The 27,753-nt window shown below is 47.0% G+C and overlaps 1 protein-coding gene across 1 annotated transcript in view; it reads right to left on the bottom strand.

The window, feature by feature from the left end:
* kn (EBF transcription factor knot) overlaps positions 1-27,753 on the bottom strand; it is a 136,286-nt gene that overhangs the window by 84,571 nt on the left and 23,962 nt on the right. Inside the window, exons 2-5 of the mRNA XM_075677209.1 lie at positions 16,214-16,270; positions 11,837-11,990; positions 8,797-8,860; positions 7,096-7,151 (exon numbers count right to left, since the gene is read on the bottom strand). Coding sequence (XP_075533324.1) covers positions 7,096-7,151; positions 8,797-8,860; positions 11,837-11,990; positions 16,214-16,270 — 331 coding nt within the window. The remainder of the gene's footprint in view (positions 1-7,095; positions 7,152-8,796; positions 8,861-11,836; positions 11,991-16,213; positions 16,271-27,753) is intronic.

The raw sequence follows: 27,753 nt of genomic DNA, 5'->3' as shown, positions 1-27,753 counted from the left end.
CCCTGTACTAGGGGAAGGGAAAGGGGAAGTAAAGACGGAAAGAAGAGCGCTGCTTTCCAAATAACGACACAAGTCGGTTTTGGTAGAGAAGTAAACGAGGGATCGAAAAGAACTGTGATTGTTCCGCAAATGTATATTTCTCTATAATTCTTCCATAGCGAATTCAAGAAACGCTGCTATAGTCGGATACAACTTAAGTCTGCAGTGAAGCCTCGCCCACGCCCTCATAACCGCCATCCACTCTTCCTCCGCGAGGCTGCAAATCATTCGTACTTCAATGTTACCCAAATAAGGCGGTAACCACAAAAATAAATTTATTAACACGTAATTTTATACCTTTTCCCTCGCCTGTTATAGTGGAATGGCGAAAGCATAATTCTTCATTGAATTGAAATTGAATTCTTGCCTCGCTGCAACTATCTATTGTCAAGTTTCACTTCAGTTGGTAGTGAAGTTTCATGAGTAAAACGGGCTCAGCAGTGAAATGAACTGTACCGCAGACAGTGAAATGCTCAGACTCCATACGCTTTGTCCATGTCTGTTGCACACCTCATTGCTTCCGCTGATAAAAAGATCTTCAAGAACAGCAGACGCTCAGGAGCTATCAAGTACGACGCCATTTTGAAAAGGCCGCATGACGACGATTTTGTTTGCTTCTGTGATTGGCTGACGGAGTAACACAACCCCGCGCGGTCCGTGTGCCTTAGTAGCTAAGTGCTTTCTTTTTAACTTGTATTCTGTTATAGAAATCATTATTTTACACTTTCGCTTGTTTGCTTGTTCTTAACAATGTTCTTCCGGCGCGTGTCCATTTGATGTGGTTCCTTGTTTGCAAAGTAAAGGAGAGGTGTATCTCAAAGGCCTATCTCTGAGAGACCCCTTATTTCATTTCTCTTTGGCGGGTTTACGCGTCTTTGTGGCGAATGGTGGGCGTTATTCATATTTCTACTAGTAAAGGGACCCCCCCCCCCTCATTTGCATAGAAAAGTTACCTTGAACTGCCCCCCACCCCCCCGGTAGAAAATCCTGGGTACGTGCCTGCATCATCAGTCTCATCATAATCATATACGGAAAGCATGCGAAACACAGCGCAACCGCGTAAGACAACGTTGACTGTCGCACAAAAGCAAGGTGAGGTGCTTTTAGCTAAGCAGTTATTGGCAGGAAGGGAAACGCGCGTAAGAACCTTCCCAAAAGTTCCGGCGTGCACCTTTACTAGTGCAGCACTAAGCATTATATCCAGGAGCGGAAGTAGATGAAAGAGGATGCCACGGCTGTCAAGGAAGACAGAGATGGAATATGGCGACTCAGTGATCATAATAAATGCTCGAAGGCTCCCAGCTTTCGGAGCTGACCACCACGTTTGGTCTTTGGATGCACCGTCAGCCCACGGCCGCATTCGGAGGATCGGCGCTCAGGAGCGTGGCCTCTATTCTGGCGTGCCCATCGGGTGCTTAGTCGAGCGCCTTCGTTGGGTGCTGCCCCACGCTGCTGTGCATCGATTGCCGCGCTGCGTGTGCCGGCGTAGCGTGCCGAAGGACCGTTGCCGCGCGGGTGGTGGGCGGGAGCGCCTTAGGCCTAGCGGCTCCGTCCCCGGGGAGACCGCCTCCCATAGATTGGCCACCGGTGGGCTCCCCTCCCTCGGCCGGACGGACCCCAAATTGAGTTGGCGGGCTTCTGCCGCCGGCTCTGATGGCGCCGCGGCTGCCTTCCTCGCGATGGGGCCGCGTGACAACTTTTTGGCCGACAAGCTGCGTCTCGCGCGCAAGCAAAAAGAGAGAGAAAAAAAAAAAAAACGCGCGCGCGCTTCAATGCGATTCATTTCGTCGCGTTTCGTTGGGGTGAAACGAACGCTCCGCGAGGTTCATGGCCAAGTCCCTCCTCGGCACTCAGTGGCTGCACTCGAAAGGGCAATGTCTTGAACAAAGATGGAACCGCCGTCCTTGCACACCACTGCAACGCTTCGCGTAACAAGTCAGATTGACCACTTCATTGTCTTCACGTGGAAGGCAGCTTGTTCCAACAGCGACGGGACACGCTTGCACATTGACTCTGCGCTTGGTTTTGTGTGCGCACGCCTACCGAGAATGCTTTCCTGCTTACGGCCAATGTACTGCTGGGTCGCTTCGTGCACACAAACGTCCGCGCTCTTGTTGCCTTCGTCGGGGCGGCCTCGTTGACGAGAGCAAACTGACCGCGGTCATGTACAGCACGCACGTATTTTGGACTTCGTGGGAGTTTTATGCGATTAAATGACCAAAAAACTGCCCCCCGTCCTCTGACTTGTAGTCATTCAAACAAAAGCCGCAACTTTCATGAGCAACTTCATTTAAGGCGCATTTAAGGCGCGTTTAACGCTTACAGCACGCCGGAACCTCCCGCTGATAGCGCCCGCTGAGCCGGCATGGATTGGAAGAACGACGTCCGAGCTGCCCTGCTTGGCCGACACGCTGTGCTGACACGCGACGGTCCGCCGCCTTCCTCGAGGCACTTTTTGCCGCCTTCCCGCTCAAGCCTGGCACAGCTTCGTTGGCTGGTGTCACACTGTTCCTGCCGCAGTTGTCTTAACGGTTGCCATTGAGACTAACTATAAGAAATTGTTACATCATCGTCATTTGGCCCCTTGACGTGTGTCCTAAATCCGCCCGTGTTTTGGCTCGAAGCTCGGCTGCATTCTGCTTTGAGGCGCAGCGGAGTGCGGCAGAACTTCGATCGCCATGTGCACTGCGAGCGGAAAGCATGTTGTGCCGGACTGAGGGACTGCACCTGAATTGACGGAAGGCTGAACATGTCTGCGCGCTATCTAAATTGCGTAGGTACGTTGAAACCGTTGAAGCAGTCTGCGTGCTAAATAAGGGATAGAATTCGAGACATAAATAAACGCGAATTATTACGGCAAGAGTGCACGTTATATGACGCACGTTCGTAAACGAGGATAATGAACTTTAAAGAAAACGAGGCTGTCACGTACTGCGCCAACAAATATTTCACCAAGCAACATTATGCGCAGACTTCCCATATATTTGAAGCAAAATAACCTAGCTCAACATACTTGCGCTTACATATCACAGAGAAGGAGTACAAAAGTGGCGCTGCATTGGCCCGTCTCACGTGCACCAGATTCCACAAACTGTGTGGTACAGCATAGTATGCATCATGTGAGTCAGTGAGTTAGTGAGTCCAAAAACAGACTTAGCACAGCGAAATGACCGTCGTATCATACTCCTCCCGTGTGCCTCGTGTGATGTTCTACGCAACAGAGCGTCAAATTACTGCGGCAGCAAATGTGCTTACTGTATTAATTGCAACATTATTGTGACATCTTCCAGGGGCCCTCAGATGTCGCTGTTCTTTCGGGAAATGCACGCTTGAGAAAGCGACAATATAACACCTTACAAGTGCATGTTACTCTACGGAACGTTCCTATTCGACGTTCAGTTTCAACTCATCCGCAACAGTCCAAGGCCGATGAACGACAGCAATATTACACAGAGAAGCACTTCCCGCATTAAAAGGGCCCCTCACCAGGCCACATAGCAAATTTCGGTTATGGCCGATAAGTGGTTATGTGCCCTCTAGGGAGCCTTCTATCAGAATAATTTTTTAAGTGGTTCATTAATTGCCGAGATATAAACATTTCAATGCCGCGAACCCACGATTTCAGGAGGCAAGCGTCACCGCCAAGATAGATACTCTCTCCATTTGCCGCCGTCAAGCCTCCGCAGGCCAAATTCTTCCCCTGCGTTCTCTTATACCGGAGCTGGAGTGCCGCGTGACGCATACGTCCCAGGCTCCGCCTTCTTTATTTTCTGGCTTTTTTTGCTGCATGGTGCACTTCTGCTGACGGTCTAGTGAGCGAGCTCTTGCGTTTGCCTCCTTTCGGGCCGCGCACGATTTTGCGCGCTTTGCACGAGAGCACCTGACTAAGTCAGTGCTACGCGAACACTGAGGCAGACGCAGACAGAACATGACCGCGCACTGGAACAAGGTAGAAAGTGACATAGTTTCGTTCTCTACGTGCGCGACTACACGACGTGGGAACAGGCAGACGAAACGGAAGCAGATCTCTCTTACTACGGTATATACGAGGTAAAACAAAAAGTCGCAGACATACGGCTTGTGCGTTTTATTATTTCTCTAAAGTTTATTTCATCTATTGAAGCAACAGATTAAACAATTAACGGATGTTGCATTGCGTAAGTCTCGATGTCGCGTGTCACCACGAGTGACGTCACGGCACTGCCATGTGCACGCAGTCGCATTTGCGCAATCGACGCCGACTCTCCGGCTCGGAGCGCGGCGCCCGCGAAGGGGAGGGTCGTTCGGTTTGAACTTCCGGCTCTCTTACGCGGCGCGTAACGGTGCAATACTTTGCAGACACGATAGTTAGCGCGCATTATATGAACAGTCCGAAATGGCCAGACCTGGTGGGGGCCCTTTGAAAATTTTGCAAAGAGCAGCATCTTTAGTTTGTACTAAGCCTTTATGTCAGAGTTCCACTCTTATGTATGTAGCAACAAAACTGGTTTTACATGTATCATGCAAGGGTCAGTTAGTTTCGTGCATTTATTTATGTGTGGCTATGTGTAGTTACTCAGCTGCGAAACTGCGCATGATTTTTGTCTTCCGGTGTTCTATGTTTTCAATGTTCTTTTTTTAACTCTACGACAAGGAGTATTAAGCGCCACCTAAAGACGCCAACATCATATTGAAGTTCGTACTATAAAAATATTTCAAAAATCAGCCGACTCGAATAATCTCACCGACTGCGTACCCATTTACTGCGACAGTAGTTACTCATGTAGTGACCCAAAGTTTGCGCAACGCAATCCTATTCCTGCGGGACGTCCTCCCGATGCAATCAACGATGACGCCGACGACATTTCGCTCACTTACATCCGGACTTGTAGGAAACAAATTACGTATAATCAATTACATTTTTGACAGCCTTGTAATTGATCGATTATTTATTTACCCGGTAAGGCTCACTGGAATTGAATTACTTTTTACGGCAACTCATTACATGTAACGAATTACTTTATTGATGAAATAAGCTGTAACAGGCTTACCTCGTGAAATGATTAGAGCTTTCTAATTTGTTGGGAGCAAAAGTAGAACGCCCGCAGTCGGGCAGCAGCACAGAATCCTCCCGAATGCGCGTGTTCAGACAAAAACAAACACACACAACGGGAGCTCTGTATTTGTTCCCTCCTCTTATAGCGCTCTACCAGGTGTTGGCGGACTAATTGAACCGGTGCCGGGCTATGTCTCGACAGTGACGGGCCATTTCGAACGTTAGTAAATTGCATACAGACGACTTTTAGAGCCTTTAACTGGCCGTATATAACGGGAGCGCTTTCCTCATGGCCCCGCCACCATGAAGCGCTGCGCTTCGTAGAGAAGCGTGCCCCGCGGCATTGAATGTAGGCACCTTTTTGTGCGCGCGGTGTTCTCACATTGCCATACTGCCCTTTCCTTCGGCGCTCACATCGACCGAGTTTACATCGTCGCTGCTGATGTTTGCACAAGAAAACGAGAGAAGAGGACCGACGAAAATACTGGAAAGCGATTGTTAGCGAATATAAGCAAGTGCGCGAAGGGCTGCAGAAGGCGCCCCCATAGTGCCAGGTCCACTCGTTCTATCTACTGTATATATGTGCGCAGCGTTAACCAAAGTTGGCAGGAAAATAACGCACAAGATATAATGCTTTACTTTTGAGTAATGCCCTCAATTACTTTCGCGGCGCAGTAATTGTTGAATGTAATCAATTGCATTTTTGAATGAAGTAATTGTAATCAAGTATTTTTTTTTTCTGTAACGTGTACAAGCCTGCGTGACATCCAAGATAGCGAAGAGCTTGCATTGCGAGATGAACGTGAATGCTGGATGTCACCAGCTATGCCGTAGGGTCCGTAAAGTACGCGGTGTCGGCGCATCGTTTCGAAAGAAGCGTCTGCAGTGTCCGAGAGCTGCGCTATATACACTCTTAGGCAAAGTTACACCTTTTGGGGTGTATCTCTGCCACACAACAATAATCCTCATCTGCCTTGCTTGCGTTTCCTTTCTTGAAAACGCCGCGCCCGATGCTTTCCTGTCGACAATGCTATGTCACGCTGATAACGTGCATGCCGTTCGTTACTCGAAAGTACCGGGCTCACCGCGTTAAAGAAAGGCAATGCGGAGAAGACAGGTGACGATTATTGTTGTGTGGCAAAAGGGTGTACTTTTGCTTAAGAGTGTATCTGTAGTGGTGCGTGAGGAGCGGAGTGTTTCTGCTGCGACGTGTACGGAGAGGGTGAGCGGGTTACGACGACGGCGTATGACAAAAAGGAAGGAGACAGGTAATCCTCTTTCGAACATGCCGTCGCACTAAGACCAATGGCAAACGCTTGCATCAACGGTGGAAAATTGGTGCAATTTTATGAATCCAAGCTTACGTGGAAATCGTTGAACGCCTCCGCCGGCACGTGTGACCGCAAAGACTCCTACTAAAGCTCGTCCCGACTGTCTTGGCATTTGAACGACCGCTGCGCGTCGCACCACTTACGAGGGAATTCTCGCGCGGCTCAATGCAGACCCACGCGCAGAGAGCGGTGCATTCCAGTGGAAAAAGTTGCCTCTCCTGCCTCGCGGAAAAAATAAAGCGCCAGAGGATAATTTGGGCCCCGGTGCTATACGGTGTAGTCGGGAACGTGTTGCAAAGCGAAAAGGACAGCTGCCAGACGAGGGGCAGTTAAACCACCTACATGCGTGTAATGACCGGGCTCGCTCCGTGTTTGCATTGAGATTAAAATCCTTTTAGAGAAAGGATCGAACTTGTACTGCAGCGCCACGGGACACGGAACGGTGATGCCATCACGCCTTTTCGGTCGTCCGGAATGCGAAATAAAAGAAAGCATTACTCGGCAGCTGCACAAGTGCGGCTGCACCATTCGCCAACAACGTAGCGTTCCCGTCGAAGAACGCGTGCTTCGAGGCCTCTTTCGCGGAGGAAGCCCATCGCGCGGGCGGAAAACGAGCGGAGCCGATCGGCCCGACCGGCTGCGCGCGGCCGAAGCAGCGCCCTCTGCCGGGCAGCGGTGACGTCCACTCACTTGCTTGGTGACAGAATCGATGAGCCGGACGTAGAGGTCCTGCTCCTGCCGGACACCTGCGCCAGGAACAGACGCGCTCGCTCAGCGCACGCCGCCAGCACACTGCGAAACGCCCGCCGCCGCTCAAATTACGCCACACAAAGCGGCGCCCTGCTGGTCGCGCAGGAGGCGGCCGCGCTTCCTCCGCCCGGGCGCCTACTGTCCGAGCAACTATTGCATGCTTCTCTGCCTTGATATGCGGTGTATTGCTAGACTTGCGTAAAGCGAAAGAAACGCCACTTCAAGGAGCGACAACATTTGCCCTTAGTTTTTATTCCGCTGCGTTCGCCACCGCGCCGAGAACCGACGCGACTTGTTGAGGCAGCAAGGGGCATTAACAGGGTCCCGAATCTATTCGCTGCCGACCAGTCCTAAGTGTTACTGGCTATCGGCAACTCGGCATAATGCGGACCCGCTATTAATTCTTCCCACTTGATCCCCTTCCATTAGGTACCATTCGGCGCTGCCACTGGCTGAAACTGGCGGTGCGACAGTGGCTGTGGGGAAAAAATACAGATAGCAGTGCAATAGGGTCAAGTTACAATTATCTCGTACTAAGATAAGAGGTATAAAAGAATTACACAACTCTAGGTATTCAATTTTTTTAACCTACTGCAGTGGCAAGCCCACGGAGCTCTGGATCTTGATAAGCCCGGCTCCGTATTACAATATTCTGAAGAACAGAATTGCAGAATATATTCTGTACAATACGTTAACACTGCATTATTATTATTATTATTATTATTATTATTATTATTATTATTATTATTATTATTTGGTGTTTGAAGAAAATAAAGCAAACATGCAGAAGTGAGGCAGCAGTAACGCAGCACAAGTAAACCAAATAAGTCACGAAAATGACAGTGCTTTATAACGCGGGATATAGGCACGCTTTAGCAAGCCACAATCCATACGGATCAGTACCCACCCCACGACAGGCTGTCGCAGACTAGAAGTGATACATACCGTATACTGTGTAGACGGGATTATCCATCTCGAAAACTTGTCCAACACATCGAGGTTGTCAAAGAGGCCGCATTAGCAACCGGGCTACAAGCGAAGATTTCTGGTATAGCGGGCAAGTTATGGAAGCATTCGGACACAACTTTCAGGAACGGCATTGATTAGAGCCTGCATCGTCGTCCAAAGCAGCAGGAATCCCATTCAGAGTTTGGACTCGCCGGCTGATACTAGGCTTAGCATCCGCGGGGCGCTTGTTATGTTTCTCTCGGCTACGACTGTTCTGCCGCCGGCGCTCGGGCGCTCGTAACCAAAGCGAATACCCACGGGCCATTGAAGCCCGCCGGTCGCTAAATAGTTGCATGCAGCGCCGATTCAGCCCGCGCGAACATACAGAGCGGCTTGTCCTTGCGCAACCATCTGCAGCCTTCGTTCGTTGTTTGCATGCATCTCCGTGCGCGAGAAAAAATTCCTTCCCGAAGCCTGGCCTCGTGGGAGTGTCGCGTCCTCCGGCGCGCTGATTGGATCAGCGTTGCTGCAGCACAGCGAGTGACGTCGCGCGGGGTGCCGACTCGCCGCGCCGTGTTTTACGACGATCGGCGGCCCCATCTGGAGGCGCACTGTCGGAGCGCCCATTCCGGTAATCCCGCAGGAGACCGGCTCGTAAAAAGGGCGAGGGGAATTAGGTGTTGGCCGACTCACCGTTGGCGTAGAGCAGCTGGAGCCGGTAGTGGATGCCGTTGTTGGTCTTCTGGCCGTCCGATTCCTGCAACACACCGCACGCTCAGCCACGCGCACGGCAGCAGGCCAGCGAGAACCTATACTGGTCACCCTTCGTGCACGCGTTGCAAGTGTGAATGTAATGTGGTCCTCGGTGAACAGATTCCGCGTTTGGCGACTTACCATCGAGACTCGCGACGTTGGCAGCAATATCGCTTGACAGCGCCAACTGCCGCAACCTTGCAGCATTTGCCAAGCAAGTTAAGCGAATGCACTGCGAACGACTTAAAGGAAACGCAGTAAAAAGCGACGACAATAAAATGAAAGAGAGCGAGAGAAAAAGAAGGCGCTTTCCCGGTTGTATGGCAGCAAGACAAAAGTGGGCGCAAGTTATTTCCTGACCCGAATCGGCGTCCTTGATGGTCTCAGAGTGCTGACTCGGAGACTACTCTTCGAGAGCAATAATAAACAAATGGAGAGTAAGACGCGAAGACCAACTCGAGACAGCTGGCAGGAATCAAGCAGTGTTCTCGGAGCGCAGAGTTTCAGGCACACAGAGAGAGAGCTGTTCAAACAGATTCATTTAACAGCGGCCGGCCAGCCTGGCTATACCGCGGGTGGCTGCTCTTTCAACAGGTTAAGCAAACACACCGGAGCGTCGGGTATACTTGGCCGATCTCATTCCGCGGCCAGCAGCACAAAAGGCAGCATCGAGCCGCGTAATTAGGCGCGCGCTCCTCACGGGTCCCTCCTTGCGAACACTCCGCCCCGAGGTTGCGGTTTTCGTTCTCGCGGACCCCACTTTTGACTGAAGGAAGAGCGGCCCAATTCCTCCCGCCTCATTAGCGACCTTCCTGTTGCACCGACTTGAACGGCTGCTCGCCAAAAACCGTCACTGGAAACGGAGCGCGGCGAGCGCGCGCGGATGGCTCGCGGGCGCCCACGCGCGCCATTGCACAGCATGGCTCCGTCTGCGTGCGCAGCCGGTAAAGGGACTTGTTCAACTGTTGTTAAAGGATGACACAAGCCTCGTCCATCTTTGCCTTTTGCCATAATAAAGTGCCTTGAGTCATGCTCAGCAAACGCTCTCGGTCATAGCTGTATATGGTACATTCGCTGGCGGACTGGCCGGGCCGACCATCTGCAACGAAAGTGCCGACGAACCAGCGCTCTCCGCTGACACCCGGCCTGCACTTGCTCGCCGCAATGCATGATTCAAATTAAGCGGCATGTTCGCATTCCTGTGACTGTACTCCGTTGACTCTCTGTTGCGTCTTCGACTGGTCTACCCCAATGCGGCTCAAGCGTACTACGTTGCTTGTGGCGTCGCTTTTACAAACACCTGCAGTTTCCGTAAAGGCGTGGTGGGCTGGTGCCTCGTGCAACTCTTGTGGTAGCGGCGATAGTGCACATCCCGGTCTGCTGCCATTTTTTGATGACGAGGAGCTTTGCGTGCTGCTTTAAGCCGACGGGACGACGGCGTTATGCAGCCGCGCCTTCTAACCGGTATTGGGTCGAATCTTCGCGAGTCGTTTCGGCCAATGCCCTCGCTGTAACCGCGCCTATACAAACCACCGCGCCAGTAAACAACAAGAGGCTGCGACCAATAAAGCGCAAATCGATGCGAAGCTCGCACGTGAGGTCAGCATTTGCTGAGCACTTGTTTTCGTGCAAAGTAAGTGCTCAGCAGTGTAAATACGCAAGCTTCGTCATCATTAAGTTTACGGCAGCTCATACGATTACCGAGTGCCTCGACGAATGTACTCGCACGTTGACGCAAAATTTGTTTTATTGCTGTACGCATTTTGCGTGGGCTCAGAATAAAGTCCGTCAGTTGACCTACGCGTGCAAGAGAGCGACGCCTAATTAGCAGCAGCTACTTCGTCGAGGATTAAAGCGATTCTATCTAGTTAACAAATGTCGTCTCTTGTCTGCTTTTAATGACTTCAAGGCCATTGCTGTTGGCGTCGCCATTCCGGAGAAGAATGATCTTCACTTTCTGCATGTGAAGTCGAAGGCAGCCGCAAGGACACGAGAATTCGCACGACACTCTGCTCAGCAAGAATATTCGAAAGTCAGTCAAAGAACGCATTTAATTACCATCACTGAGTGCTCGTGTGCGCATGTGAAATACTTGGAGAGGCTGCCTCTTTTGACGAGGTAGAAAAGAACGAGACAAAGTAACCTGCCGAAGTCGCGAACCTCGCCACGGGGAGACCGCGCTGCCCTTTTGGGAAAGGGCTCCAGCCGGTTCATGCGTTCTTCTGACGTGAAGCTGTTCCAGTGAGTTTCCTTATTTCAGTTTCTTTGCCACATAAACTGTTGTTGTTTTGTAAATGCTGCAAGCTATAGGTATATATGCGGTATGATAACGCTGAAGACTAAAGCATTTTAAAATGAGAGATACATTTATTTGCCTCTGCTGAAATCCATATTTCTAGCAAAGGTAGAGCCTTTTGACGTATGTTTTCTCTAGTAATTGCGCTTCTTCATCATTACAGGCTATTAACATTTTATCCGTAGAGAACATTGTTAATTACAACACTTGTTTAAGGCGAGTAATGAATGATCTTCCCGAGTAATTTATTCTGTAAGCCTCTCTTGAAGTCCAATAGAGCACAATGTACAACTGTGGCAAGCAAACTAAGTTTTGCGTGCGACTCGATCATTCGAGAACACTTTTTGGCAGGTAAAATTACAAAATGTTCGCTCACTTGTTTCACGTATTCAATTCGTGTACGCGCGAGCCGATGTATATCGTCTTTAATAATTTTAGCGTAAAATTATAGTTCACTTTTCTTGCTCTATTGCAGTAGCTGCACTATCTGCATATTCTGAATGGCCTAACCACCGCTTCACCATTGTGCGCATCTTTAATGCCTTACGGACGGGCCATTTCAATGCAATCAAAGACTGTTTCTGCCAACCTGACACGCGTACAGCATTAGGCAAACTTGACGCTTTCACCAAGAACGGGCTATAGCGGTGAAAGCTAGCGCATACACGCGCCGTTCGCACCCACCTGACCCTTCTCGACGAATCCGACGAAAGCGGTCCGCTCGACCTCCACCGGCTGGCCGGCCTTGTCGTACAGCGCGACCACGAAGTGGAAGAAGTTGCTCTTGCGCAGGTTGGACGGCGGCTGCTTCTCGAAGTGCGCGCGGCCCAGGCCCACACTGCGCACGCGCGCCCGTCAGCCGCCGCAGCGCCAAAGGCGAACCTACATACTGGTGGCATACATGACACAAAAATATACGAAGACGAGCACACGCTCGTTTGCCTGCCCTTATCGCATCGTGCGATACGCAAACAACAAGCTGTAGCGCAATGCCACGATGCCAGACCGTGCGATGGAGTCCAACGCATCCGACATGCACAGAAAGAATGTTTCCTATGTTGCGCTGCCTTTTCATAAGACGTTGGCCCTCATTCACAAAGTACGTCCTACCCTACACTGTAAACGAAAATAAACCCACCTGGGAGTTTTTAGGAGGTGATGTGCCCTAAAACCTCCCCTCTCAAATATTTACTCCGATGTATGGGAGCAAAACAGCGCCATCCCCTCGTTTCACTCCGCTGGCTAGCTGCGGGAGTATTAAGGCGACATGACGCGATTTTACTCCGCTTAAAAATCTTGTTCTCCCGTGAAACTCCGACAGGGAGTTTTAAAAAAACTCCCATCCGCCGATACAGGTTGGTCACGTGGCGCTTCCCATGAGGCTGTGCGCCTCGCCAGCGACCGGGCGCGTTCGGCGGAGCGGGCAGTGCTCATGGCTGACGGTTTGTTTACGTCTGTGAAGTGTCGTTCCGCGACAGCGTTTCGTCAATTTGTTTCCCGTATTTCCTTCCAGAAAGTGTTATTGGCATGCCTGAAGCTCACTGTATCTCAGCATCAAGTACATTATCTGTGATCGCTTTGCTGACAACGATGATTGCAAGAACCACGTTTTCAAGTGCGGAAAAAGGCTTAGGTATACCTCGAAGCTGCTCACTGGCTCGTGATGTCGGCTCACGTTCTGGCTGTGTTTTCGTGCTGCGTCACCCTGTCTTGTGTTCTTCAGTACGTGAAATGCGACTTATATGACCTTTTAGTACATGCTGACAACGTCCAGTATAGTGTTTGAAAGGACCGCGTAGCAATGGCAACAGTAGCCACTGTTCGAGCGACGACATCCGTGCTAGTCGCGCATGAATGGCGTAACCCAAGTTCGTTGCGGTGCTGTGTTGCCAGTGAGAAAGACCGGAGTGCAAGCAACTGTTTTTATGTATCTGTGAACGGATATCCTCGCCCGAAGAAAAACGGTAGGACATAAGTATGCGTACTGAAAATAAAGCTTCTTATTGAGCGATGTGAATCGAATTGTTATCGCGCATATATGTTTTGGTCACGTCGTTGCTTCCTATATTGCATTAACATTACGCTCTATCCGAGACATTGATTTAGACGCATGCCTGCTGGCTCCGAGTTTAGGGATTCACTCGACAGATCAGCGATGTAGCTCCTTTTCGCAACCGAGACAGATTGCTCGGACGCAGAGCAAGTAGTGCGGTGTATAAAATGTATGACTGCGCATTTCTCGGTGTTAATTATGTCGGCTGCTGCGGGTCATGCTCAAACGTAATAATTTCTTGCTACGCTACCACTATATCGCAAAAATTTAATTTTGCTATGCAACACATGCACTTACATTTTTCTTGCTTACTGTAACTAACGCACTACTTTTTGGCCGCGAACGCCGGCAGTGTGCGAAGTCGCTTCAGCACTCACAGAATGGCATGATAATTTTGAAAAATTACGCCATTAACTTTTTCTCTCTCACTATTTTGAATTAACAGTTTTGTGTTGCTTAAGGTATTCTGTTAATTTCAGAGAGAGAGATCTCGTATGAACGAGCATGTGAGTCGTAATTCTGAAAACAGCACAGCTGCTCCCTAGGCGGTTTCGAGGCACACAATATCGTGGCTATATATACTGGCACCGTTGCTTCTTGAGTATCGCGTGTACGTGTGATGTCTTTCAAATTTCTGCATTGGGTGTTTCTGAAATGTTCATGTATGTCATGATATATGTGCTTTCATTGACTTGTTCCGTCGAATTCGACGCGGTCTCGTGTGCATATTTCGAAATTTGACCAGCAGCCTCTGCATGTAAACATGTTCGCGCAAACTCACGCCATGGCTCTTATTATACTCCCATTGCACCTCGAAAGAACTCCGGCAATAGCAAAGCAAAAAATAAAGAAAAGACAGAAAAAAACTCCCATAATTCCACGCGAAAATTCCGCTCGTACGGAGTAAAAATTCTACTCCGATCATAAGGAGCAAAAAAAACTCCGAACCGGGGGGTCGCTATAGGACAAGCAGTATACTCCCACCTCGGAGTTATTTCCGTTTACAGTGTAATATGTTCCGTAAGAACAGACGCCGGTCAAACATGGTCGTTCGCATATTATTAGCAAAGAACGCCGGCCAATGATAAAATGCTCTTAGGAAAGGCACCTTTTGTGCATTCGGCCCGCCATTGTAACGAGCTGCATGGAACGCTGGATTAAATAATACGTCATTTACAACAGCAACCGTTCGCAACGAAAGCTACTCTTTCCAGCCATCGGCCTGCGCTTATGCGCTTTGAGAACCAATCGACGCTCCATGCGCTGCCTGGCGTCAGCATGACAAAGAGTGGGGCCGTAATAATGTAAGTATCTTTTAATTTGCGTGCAGGAGGTTCGCATTATTGTCAGAATCGGCCGATCGATAATAGGAATGTTACAAAATCGGGCGGAAAGAATTAACATTATGCATTATACTGGCATAGCATCAAACAGCCGCGTAAACAGCGTAACTACCGTGGCACCCACTCGGCCACGTATTCAGGATGTGAAATCTAAAGCTTCTTCTAAAGTGTGCAGCACATTTTTGTAAACGAAAAATATGCCTCCAGGTCCTCCAGAAGCGGACCTAACGCAATGGTATACCAGCTGTGACAACATTAATATTGACTCATTTTATGAAGAATTACGGGCCTATGTGGTGTACTTGTAGTACACAAAGTTGCATATCGATGAACATTGCCTATGACTAACGATATATATATCATAATAAGCCAGCAAACACTGACGCCAGGACAGCAAAAGCCAAATTATCTGCAGTTCTTAATTGACTTAAAGAAATGATAAATGAGTGAATATAAAAGTAGATTGGGAAACCGCCCCGTGGTATATCGATTGGTGAAAGCATCGCACGCGTAATGCGAAGACATGTGTTCGCATCCCATCTGCGGCCACTTGTTTTTTCATCCACTTTCATTGCCATGTATTTATCACGTTCTTTATTCGATTAAGAAATGCAGATAACTTACCCTTCGTTCTCCTGGTGTCGTTGTTTGCTGGCTTATTATGATGTGAATAATAAAAATCGGGTTCCAGCGCGAAGCCCTGGACATCTTGTTTACACATACTGAGTCAATTGGTATGCTGTGTAAACTATGACTCACGCGCGCCGTCTCATCAAGACTATGATCTTATTTTGCATTTACCGCCTACCTTCATCGCATCAGACACTTAGTCTACTGCTGATAACATCACACGGCGTGCATTTTTCTTTTTTTCGTTTTTCTTCTGCCAACCCTCTTCTGGGGCCTTTCTTCTCCTTTGTTTCATTCCCTGCAGAGCAACGTGTAGGCGAAAATACGCTGGCTAAACACTGCATTTTTCACAAAGTGTTTTCTCTCTCTTTCTCTCGGGCCCCTCGATTTCCTTTCTTCTCGCTTATAATATATATATATTAGATATTTTTTGTTTTAAGAAAAAAGGAGGCTACGATGAATGTAACGAAATCATTTTAATGATATCGTTACATTCATCGAGAGAGAGATGTGCGTGTGAAGGCCTCTCCCAGAGATATCGAATTTCTTACAGCCAAAGGCTCCCATTCCGTTTTTCTCACACATGACCGGCTGCTATATGTTCTGCGCAGTACATGACCCACAAAACACCAGAGGTTCCTGCTCAGCTCAGCTCACTTGCGTTCCACTCATAACCTCCGTAGGATAACGAGCTTTCTATGACTACTTGTTTCTTGATTAATGCATATGAAACATTTATTAACACTTTCCGTCGCCAATCACGCATCACTGAAGACAATAACACATCGTTAACGATGTCTTCTTCTCAGCAAGAACTGCGTATAACTGTCCAGAACTTGCCTTCGGTGGGCACAAAGACATCTATCAAACCAAGCATTTTTGTACTACGCTGTTCTCAAGGTTTAGTAGTTCATAGCGCAGTGCTCGTTTTCTCGGGAAATCCACGGCCGAGTTAGTCTGACCTGTGGCGACGCCTTGAGCATCTTCGGAGAATTCGCTTCCCTAAAAAACTGCGGCTTTCGCCTTTGCACTTACCTGAAAAGCATCCTTTGGCTAGGCACCAGGTATTCCGAGCAAACGGCCTCCATATTTCTGGAAGAGAAAATAAACACGACCTTTCACGTTTCATGTGCCCCCTTTAGCTGGCATTTCAGCAAATAGATCTCGTTATCCATTCTTTAAATTATTTGGACACTTGCATGGTCCTCTATAGACTACTATTGTTAACCGAGTCTGACTGTGCTTAAAGACGCAGCCAGGCTCGTCTCAAATCGCCATACTCGTCGCAAGGCGTCTTCAGTATTCCCTTCATGGTTCAGAGCACTTGCTAGCCAGCATGCTCGTTTATGCTGACCAGCAGCTTAAATACCGTGTATCCCAGCGAACGTTAGTCAAGCTGTTGAAAAAAAAAGATAAACAATTAACGGTGCAAGATATGATTATAAGGTTCACAGGTGAAAGGTCGGATGACTGAACACTGTAGGTGTTAAAATTGCATCTTGCACAGTGTTTTATTAATCTTTCTTTTTTTCTCAACAGCTTGTCTAACGTTAGCTCGGACAGCCTATGTATGCGAGACACTGCGCTTTCTTAGGAAATACTGGAGCCGAATTCCCAAAGCTTTCGCCCTTTGCCCGTGGCGCGCCATCTGCGCTGGTGTGACCAACGTAAGGATGAACTGGAGTTCGCTCTCCCGAACAACTGCAGCGTAAGAGCTCTTTTTTGCAAACGGGTCCGTTCTTCTTGCTATATTTTAGCTCGTATTCATGTTACGGTAGAATTGTTAGTGAGAGCGAATTCCAGTTCATCCTTATTATCATTCATCCTTATTATCACATTATCAGCGCAGATGGCGGGCCGCGGGCAAAGGGCAAAAGCTCTGGGAATTCGGTCCCTTATTGTTTAGAGGAATCTGCTAGAGAACTTGGGAAAGCAAGAGCACCGGATGAATTCAAACCAAGCTAGCGACATACATATATGTTGCAGCACACAATCACACCTTATTGTTACGTAGTTCGCTAGCTGCAGCAAAATGTAAGCAGCTTAACTTAAATATACGTAATAGGTGTAAGTAGAAAGGTAACACGATACCAAATTTTGCAATATGCGCATGACAAAGTAGCACAAGACAGACGCGCTCTCGCAATATCCACAAAAAGGCCGAAAACGCTCCCCGTTTAAGCAATTCTATAGTCCCTGAACTTAAAGGTGTACATACCAAAACTCGTCAGCAGAATTTACGTAATTCCCATGGTTTTTGGCGCGTGCGTAAAGGCACCTGAACAGGCGTTCAAAACAAAGACTGCGCACCGCACCTTCCAACCTCGCACTGCCAGGGCTCCTCGCGTCGCCACCATCGGCCAAGTAAAAAGCGCGCGCATATATTAGTTATGCGCAGAAGATGCAAAACGGTTGCACACTGAATGCGCGCTGCGCCCCGACGTGCGTTATGCGTGCCGCCGTGCGGTTCATCCACTTAATGGACGCGTGGCGTTTAAACAGCGCTTCAGAACTGATGGAAACACTGCGGCGCCGGCCGAGCTTCGCTAAATTATGCGGCCAAATACGCGAGATCGTTAAGCGAGAGCCACACACGGTGTGCGAGGAAGTGCCTGCCTATGCGTGCAATCTGTCTCGGTCGACAGCTTGAACGCAGCGCGTAAAAGCGGCCGCATGAGGGTGAAAGCTGCACTGCAAGTACTGTAGGCGTAATGACACCGTCACATTTATGTGTTGCAAATTGTGTGCAGCGTTTTTCACTCGAGCACCAAGACAGCACACCTTACTCTTTGCGCTTGGGAAACGCAATTCAAGCAATGTAGTAGACGATTTAGGGAATAGTGCAAGTATGTTCCTACGCCGTGAGTCATTACAACAGGGCGAATAGCTAATGGACAACGTGCGTTGCGACAAATTTAGTGTTAACACGAAGAGCGAAGGAACTCGTGAAACGGAAATCTCTAGACATCCAGTGGTCGTATTCAGAAAGCAGTTTATGCCCTGTTTTTCGTAGTTAATTCCGGGGCAGAAAAGCCAGATGTATTTCAGAGTTGTTGTTTCTTTCTTTCTTTTCGCAAAAAATTGGAGTTTTTTTGGTGCTTTCATTTTTACGGTACAATTACATTCAAAATTTCTCGGCCTTTCTTCTTTCTTTTTTTTTTTGTGTGTTATTCAGCTATAATTTTGCTCACAGTATAAGAACAACATATTTCGAAGAAGAAAGAATAGTTACAGCCGCAAGGACGTTTCTTAGTTACAATCAAGATTTACAATAAAAGAAGGGTTTATCGCCATTACAGTTTACTGTAATATGTGAATGCATATGTCTACCAATGTTACAATTTGTCATTAGTGAGCGCCCTTTTCGATTTACGCAACGAAGCATCGAGAATGACCTTTCAGCGTTCTCAGTAAATACACCATCCAGCGTGAGAGGACGGGCCAACCTCCCAGGCAAAACCTATAGTATCAGCGACGTCTTGAACAGCGTACGCCAGGTGACCTTGCCAGCAAGGTAGTGTCGATCATGCTTCAGTGGTAAAATTGCAAAAAATAACTGCTTGTTCAATGCTACTGGCAGCTGAACCTTCATGTTTGGGTTGCGCAATCTGAGCGTGTTACCAGAATTACACGTTGGTAAAGTCCAAGGAAAACACGGGGAAGCGAGGAGATGGAAATTCAAGACGATGAGCAAAACGAGAACAAGGTAAAAGCGGATGTCAAGCTTTCCACAAGTGGACGTTTCTTTTTCAAGGCGACATATGCTTTCCTCGGCACAGTATGCAGGGTGTCCCACGTAACTTTAGCCAAACTTTAAAGACATGCGAATGTCATGTAGCTGAACAGAACGAAGGTAATGTTGTTTGTGCTCGCTTGGAGATACTCAGATTATTTTTACATTCCGCCTAGTTGCATAATTAGACTTAATTATTTAATCAGCTTCTCAAACATTATAACTATATGAGATGTGTCAACGCGAAAATTTTAGAGCGACATGAAAAACTCCCGATACAGCTTTGTGTTGCTGAATACGTGCTACATAAAAGTGTCCTTTCTAAGCGTGAAAAATGCCCGCGTATGCACGCAAAGTGCCTCGAGCGGCAAGTCGCGCGGTAATTTTGCGTGCATTCGCGGGCTTCTTTCACGCTCGGAAAAACACTTTTATGCAGCTCGTATTCAGCAACAGAAAGCTGTATCGCGAGTTTTTCATGTCGCTCTAAAATTTTCGCGTTGATACTTTTCATATAGTTATAATGTTTGAGAAGTCGAATAATTAATTAAGACTAATTATCTAATCAGGCGGAATGAAAAAAACATAATCTCAGTATCTCCGAGCGACGGCAAACAACGTTACCTTCGTTCTGTCCAGCTACGTGGCATTTGCATATTTTAAAAGTTTGGCTAAAGTTACGTGGGACAACACCCTGTATAATAGGTAGGGTTCTTCTGAAGGGGAGAGGGGGATAAGGCGCGCAGGTGAGGCAACAACCGCTCTCGTTTTGCTCAACGCTGGCGAGACCCGCCGTGGTTGCTCAGTGGCTATAGTGTTGGGCAGCTGAGCACGAGGTCGCAGCATCGAATCCCGGCCACGGCGGCCGCATATCGATGGGGGCGAAATGCGAAAACACCCGTGTACTTAGATTTAGGTACACGTTAAAGAACCCCAGGTGGTCGAAGTTTCCGGAGTCCTCCACTATGGCGTGCATCATAATCAGAAAGTGGTTTTGGCACGTAAAACCCCATAATAATAAAAAAAAATAACATACGCTGGTGACGTGCAAGTCGGGAGGCATGTTTCGCTGCATGGCACGGCTCCACTTCACAGCAGCGTAGACGCACTCTCGTATCCTGCGCTTCTCCCCGTGTATACAACACGTGTAGGGGATGTCCGTTATCACAGATGCGTCATTCCGTCGACTTAGAGGCGTCGACTTAGAGGTGCATGCAAAGTAGACGGCACAAGAGCTTCTGTAGCCGATGGGGAGCAGACCGTTGCAATTCCCCACGAGAAACCTCAGTTTGATAAGCTCGTTCTGCGAACAGTCTGTACTTCCGACGAACGCCCTCTACCTTTTTTCCCACGAATGTCGAGCCACGGCACGGTCACGTGAACACAACCGAGGGCCCCAAAATTCTGACACCCGAACCCTCTCAAGTGAGGCTAGCTTAGCAGGTCTCTTTGAGGCATAATCAGGCATTGTTATCATCGGCCTTAGTGATATTAGAAGAACTGGTGAGGCTTATACATTGCTGAATAACGGACATGTCCTCTGCTATAGAGGTCTTCAGGATAAGAAGCAATAAGGGGTAGGATTCATGATCCATAAGGAAATAGCGGGCAATATTGACGAATTCTATGGCATTAAAGAGAGGGTAACTGCAGTCGTAATCCAACTTAATAAGAGGTATAGAATAAAGGTATTACAAGCCTACGCTCCAACATGCAGTCACGATTGTGATGAAGTAGATCAGTTTTATGAAGATGTTCACTTAGCGATGAGAAAAGTACAAACTAAGTATACTGTAGTAATGGGCGACTTCAATACAAAAGTGGGGGAAAAGCAGGCTAGTGAACAACCAATTGGCAAGTACGGCGTCAATTCTAGCTAGCAACGCTAGAGGAGAGATGCTGGTAGAATTGGCAGAAAGGAATAAGCTTCGAACAATGTAAACCTTTTTCGGGAAGCGTAGCAACAGAAAGTGGACCTGGAAGAGCCCTTATGGTGAAACAAGAAATGAAATTGATTTTCTACTTTCTGCCGATCCCAGCATAGTGCAGGATGTAGAAGTTATAGGTAGGGTAAAGTGCAGTGATCTTAGGTTAGTGAGGGCTGGGATTCACCTCAATTTGAAGAGAGAAAGAGTAAAATTGGTCAAGAAGCAACAGGTCAACCTAGAAGCAGACTAATTCAGGCTGGTACTTGCAAACAAATATGCAGCCTTAGAACAGAGAGATGAAGATGACATAGAGGCAATGAATGAAACCGTAACTAGGCTGGTTTCAGAAGCAGCCATTGAAGTGGGAGGCAAGGCTCTACGGCAAACAGTAGGCAAGCTCCCTCTAGTAACAAAGGACCTAATAAAGAAACGACAAAGAATGGGAGTAGCCAACTCAAGACATAAGACAGAATTCGCGGAACTGTCAAAATTGATCAAAAAGGCGAAAGTGAGTGATATCGAAACTATAACATGAGCAAGACTGAAGAAGCCGTAAAAAATGGACGCAGCCTGAAATCAGTGAGGAATAAACTTGGAATAGGACAAACCAAGATGTATGCACTGAAAGATAAGCAGGGTAATACAATCAGCAATCTCGAAGATATAGTAAAGGCAGCGGAAGAATTCTATACTGACCTGTACAGTAGCCAGAGGAGTCAGGATACCTGAATTAGCAACACTAATGAATAGGATACAGACACTCCTCCTATAACTAGCGATGAGGTGAGAAGGGCCTTGCAAGACATGAAACGAGGAGGCGCGGCAGGAGAAGATGGCATAACGGTCGACTTAAAGATGGAGAAGACGTAATGCTTGGAAAACTGGCGGCTCTTTATACGAAGTGTCCATCGACCGCAAGGGTCCCAGAAAACGGAAAGAATGCATTATACTAGAAAATTATACTAATCCTCAAAGAGAGAGACGTTAAAGAATTGAAAAATTATAGACCTCCTAGCTTACTCCCAGTATTATATAAAATAGTTACCAAAATAATCTCCAATAAAATAAGGTAAACATTGGAATTTACTACACCAAGGAGACAAGCTGGCTTTAGGAAGGGATACTCTACAACGGACCGCATCCATGTCATTAATCAGGTAATCGAGAAATCCGCAGAGTACAATCAGCTTCTCTATATGGCTTTCATAGATTACGAAAAAGCATTTGATTCAGTAGAGATCCCCGCAGTCATAGAGGCATTACGTAATCAAGGAGTACAGAACGCTTACGTAAATACCTTGCAAAATATCTACAGAGGTTCCACAGCTACCTTAATTCTACATAAGAAAAGTAGAAAGATACCTATAAAAAAGGGTTCAGACAAGGAGACACAATTTTTCCAATGTTATTCACTGCGCGCTTGGAAGAAATATTCAAGCTATAAAACTGGGAAGGCTTAGGAGTAACGTTCGACGGCGAATATCTCAGCAACCTTCGATTTGCCGATGACATTGTTCTATTCAGCAACATTGCAGACGAGTTACAACAAATGATTGAGGACCTAAACAGAGAGAGTGTAAGAGTGGGGTTGAAGATTAATATGCAGAAAACAAAGATAATGATGAATAGCCGGGCAAGAGAACAAGAGTTCAGGATAGCCAGTCAGACTCTAGAGTCTGTGAAGGAATACGTTTATCTAGGTAAACTAATCACAGGGAACCCTGATCATGAGAAGGAAATTCATAGCAGACTAAAAATTGGTTGGATCGCATATGGCAGACATTGCCAGCTCCTCAATGAAAGCTTACCATTATCACTGAAAAGGAAGGTGTACAATCAGTGCATTTTACCAGTGCTGACATATGGGGCAGAGACTTGGAGACTGACAATGACACTTGAGAACAAGTTAAGGACCGCGCAAAGAGCGATGGAACGAACAATGCTATGCATAACGTTAAGAGACAGAAAGAGAGCGGTTTGGATCAGAGAGCAAACGGGTATAGACGATATTCTGATTGACATGAAGAGAAAAAAATGGAGCTAGGCAGGTCATGTGATGCGCCGGTTAGGTAACCGTTGCACCATTAGGGTTACAGAATGGGTTCCAAGAGAAGGGAAACGCGATCGGGTACGGCAGAAGACTAGGTGGAGCGATGAAATTAGGAAATTCGCGGGCGCTAGTTGGAATCGGTTGGCGACAGCACAGGGATAATTGGAGATCGCAGGGAGAGGCCTTCGTCCTGCAATGGACCTAAAGTAGGCTGGTTATTATTATTATTATTATTATTATTATTATTATTATTATTATTATTATTATTATTATTATTATTAACATAATGTCATTGGTGGCAGTTCGCCAAGCAATTTCATTTACTCTTAGCAAACTCTGCTCTAAATTTCATAACCTATAATGTGGTTGCTTGTTATCTTACGACATTTTTTGAAAAAAAAATATTGTTACTATTATTTTAAAAGGAGTAGCCATTACAACTGGAGGGTGACGACATCTCTTTCTTTTTTTTGTTTCAGTAAAGCTAGTTCTCACAGGAACGTAAAACCTTTTTTTTTTTTTTTTTGAAGTCAGCTGCAGAATGTTCCTGTGGCTATTAGCCACACAATAAGCTTAACGCTTAGCCGCACTGGCTGAAAGCCCCGGAAGCAGCTTGACAAAGCTCTGTAGGCACTCTGTAATTCAAATATATTTTGAGGGTGGCATTATCGTACAAACGTATTACAATTTACAAACGTATTAGAACATTACAAACGTGTTACAAATCGAGTCAACCGGTATAGTGCAATAGCAACTTAAATTGAACAATCTGTATCGTTCGTCGCTTTAAAGAACAGCGCAGAGTCTGGAGGGAAAAAAACACGACAGTTTTTTTTAGGAGGAAACAGACAAAAGAACACAATGATCCAGTCATAGACGAACCAACCCAAATGTGCATGCTTCTGTAATTATTTCTTTTTCCAGCCTACTGTAGTCTCACTGTGTTTAGCGTGTCGCGGAACTTTATGGGCCATTGATTTGTGCCTTCAAAATGTTCGAATACGTGGCATCGAACAGATATAAGGGTTCGTGTAGAGGTAAAGTGCACGACATTTTAACGTTGTTAACATGACATGGCGTGATTAATATCTGAGACTTGAGGTAAAGCTATAGTGTATGGAACAAACGGAACGACTTGACGCTATCGACATGGACACTATTTAGCTGTTATAAAGCATTCGTATCCGTACCTGGAGGTTTAATGTTTTCAATATAACGGAAGATCTTTTGCTGCACTATAATAATCATACTTATGTTGATGTTGTTGTATACTCCCATTTTAAGATGCAGTCAAGATTAAGTCCGAATTAGACCGCGTATATAAATACAGGCTTTGAGCGGTGGTGAAACACAACATCTAGTTAGGAGAAAAGTTAGCATATATTTAACTTAGGTTTCTCAACTTGGACGAAAATTAAGCCCCGGTTGACTTACGACCATCTGCAATATGGGTGTGTTGTGAATTAAAAACAATAAAGAGGCGAGAACTGTCTATGTTATCTTTAAGCACGGGGTATAATACGTTTAGTTTTCACGAGTGCAAGCCTAATTCATTTAGCTTTTGATAATGAGTAAAGCTAGAAATTATCTCGTTCACCTTGGAAAATCGCTGCCATACATTTCATAGTCGGAAATAAGTATTGTTGTTCATCGGCCTGCATCATCGCTGTCTCTGTTGACAGAAACGAAGTTGCAAACGAATATGAATCCTTCCATGTGGATAAGGCCAGCTGTATGTTGTTAGAAGAAACCTGCAGAAAAATAAAAGGAATTCTGGTGTTTTACGTACTAGAACCACGATCACATTACGGGGCACGCCGCAGTGGGAGGACTCCAGAATAATTTTGACTAACTGAGGTATCTTTAATATGCACATAAATCTAAACAAATGAGCGTTTTGTTGCATTTGACCCTCACATAAATGCGGCCGCCGCGACCCCGCATCGAGCCCGCGACCTTGAGCTCAGAATTGCAACACCATAGCCACTGGGCTACCGCGGCGGGTAAGCCTGAAGAAGTCTCTAATATTTTTTTGTGGTATGTTGAAATGAGTAAGTTATAATGAATGTTTAGCTAACTTCGTAACACTTAAACTGGCATCCAATATGTGAATGCCGTTTTATAGAAAACATCTGAAAGCGTTATTATCGGAAACGTCAAAAAAAAAAAAAAAGAAAACGTCACCCGGCCTCCAGCTGGAGCTGCTCTGGCAAACAGTGCGCCCAACCAGTGAACGGGCGTCAGCCGGGCCCTCGTTTTGATAGCGACTAAATTCCTACCACAGCTGCGAGGCTCGCGTGCAGCCCGAACGCGCGTCAATTTGCGAGCACGACAAGCGACAAGCAAAAGTCAACGCTACAGATGTCAGTTCGACTCACAACAGTGTGTAGAGGCAAACGCGAAGAAAGGCGGCATGCGCTATTTGTGAGCGAGACTGGCACGGGCAAAATGAATCCGTTCGCAGTTTACACGTCGCATAAGTCCATGCACCAACTTACAGTCACGTTGGGAAAAAGGTAGAAGGGATTTATGAGGGCGCCTAATTAACAATGAGAAATAATAAAAATGTTTAGTCATCGGGAGGCATCCATGCAAACGTAAGGAAAAAGCAGGCACGAAGAAAAAGTGTGGCATCGACTCTAGAAAAATGTAAGCGATATAGTTTGGTGACGGGCAGTAATCAATTGTGAATAAGCAATACATTCTTCGGGAAACGCAGTAATCGAACGTGAAATTGAAAAGTCCAAACGGGGATAAGAGAAGCGAAATTCCACGCTGGAGCCAGCAACGTGTACGATGTTGGGTAGGGCAGGGATCACAATCACTCCACTTTATTAACGCGACTTACAACTGGAGATGAAGTACAATTGACCTCAATTAGAAAAGGCTCGAATATTAATCATCCATGACACTAATACTCAACAGCTTGGCGAGGGTATGATAGTCTTTAGGCAATGAAGAAGCGAGTTATACCTGCAAACTACACTTTGGTGGTAGCGCATGTGTAGGCTGCAGTCGTGAACGGCAGCGTGAGAGTCTCCTTAAAAAGAGATGCACGTAATCAATGCACCATGCAGTAATAACTGATGGGGCCTTAACTTAGAGGATAACGAGGAATGCTAACGATAATGAAATGACAACAAGAGATAGAAGGAAAAATAATTGGCGTAATATTAGGAGACATAGGAAGACGGTGATACTCATAAGAGAGGAAATGTGGGTATACGTGGTATTACTGCTGAGAAAGTTGAGTTGGGCTTATATTGCGCTGAACAAATAAAGGTCGGGCCATTAGAGTAGTTGCTGAATGTATGCCAAGAGAATGGAAACGTATACACGAAGGTGTGAGAAAATGTGATGTGGTGAGATTAGGAAACTTCCATGCATGGAATAGACGACGTAGAATTATTGCAATTGGAGATCTTTGCGCTTTCCCTCCATCCTGATGTGGATGATTACAACGACGCCACGATGACACCTCACGCTTACATGTAATGGCAGAGCGGCTTCATTAACCGCATCCAATAAATGGGGAGTCCTTTGCATCCTCGCTTTTGCTCCATATGTACAAGTGAACAAGAGAAAGAGAGAGAGAGAGAGATAAGAGAAGGAAAGACAGGAAGGTTAGCCAGTGTAAGTACCGGCCGGCTACTCTGTGCAGGGGAAAGGAGCAAATGGAATGAAAGGTGATAGAAGAAACAAATAAAAAATAAGGAAGTGAGAAAAATCACACAGCAACGCGATACTAGGCGCTACAACTTTCGAAGCCGGCCGCACAATTCCCAAGCCCTTGAGAACTTGAGCAGAGCACTAAAGGCCTCGAGTGCCGAAAGCCGTCACTGACCAGCGGACAACGTCGCACAGTGTATGCTGCAGCTGCAATGCACATCAAGCGCTCGCATACCGGCCTGGTCCATACCTGTCGCGCCACACCGTGTGCGTCACAAGACAAGCGGCGCCAAGGCCGGCAGTGCTGACAAGGCGCCTTACGACAACCGTCCCACTATCTCTTCAGATTGTTTTGTTATGCTGACAGTTTTATCTATACCTCGTGCGTACCTTGTGTTTCTTTTGTGCGAGATAGACATCATCAATATTGATTATAGTATCGTTTACCTGCTAGGCAACAAATTTCTTACAGTTTATTGCGTTACCAGTAGTTAATGCAAAAGATGTTTTGCTACTGTTACGCCACTTGTCAGTCTTTTTCAACGTTTGCAATAACAAAGACCATTGAAGGCTTAAGCCTTCACCTTCTAAAACATTCTGCTAGACGTAATGGGCAAGGAGGGGATAGAAATAGGTTAGCCAGCGCCCCCTGTGCTGTAGCGGGCAGAACTAATGGAAGGCCGCAATAATCAGGGGAGCTAATCTGTAAGACTCCGCCTAGCGTACATGTGCATTGCGTCTGCTGCTGAAGTGCTGATTGGCTGTTGTTGGCTGCGCGTGCACAGCAGCCAGGCACCGCAGCCAATCACCGCTTGAGCAGCAGACGAAATGGACATGTCCGCTCGGTGGACTCTTACAGATTACCTCCCCGAGACTGTCCACCCGTCAGAACTTTTGCAGCGCTACATATATATTCGGTGCCTACAACTGAATTTCAGCACAAAATAAACGAGTGGTGCACGCATGAGATCAACTCACGAGACCGCTTGCATGCCGAGAATGCATGCGCGAAGATGCACACAAGTTCCTCGGCCAGAAAAGCAGCCCGGTGTGGCCACTGCATCGACGAGAGGATACATAGCGACCAATACATGGGAAGTCATCCAAGAAATGTTTTCTTTGGGGACCTTCTTCGTGAATATTAACCTTCCTCTATTGCGTCTTGTCGGCTATACTTTAGGGAGTAAGTGTTTATTAG

This window comes from Dermacentor variabilis, unplaced genomic scaffold (genome assembly GCF_050947875.1).
Source record: "Dermacentor variabilis isolate Ectoservices unplaced genomic scaffold, ASM5094787v1 scaffold_12, whole genome shotgun sequence".
NCBI classification, from domain to species: domain Eukaryota; kingdom Metazoa; phylum Arthropoda; class Arachnida; order Ixodida; family Ixodidae; genus Dermacentor; species Dermacentor variabilis.
Note: the sequence above shows the minus strand (reverse complement) of the source record. Positions and strands in the feature narration are given on the sequence as shown.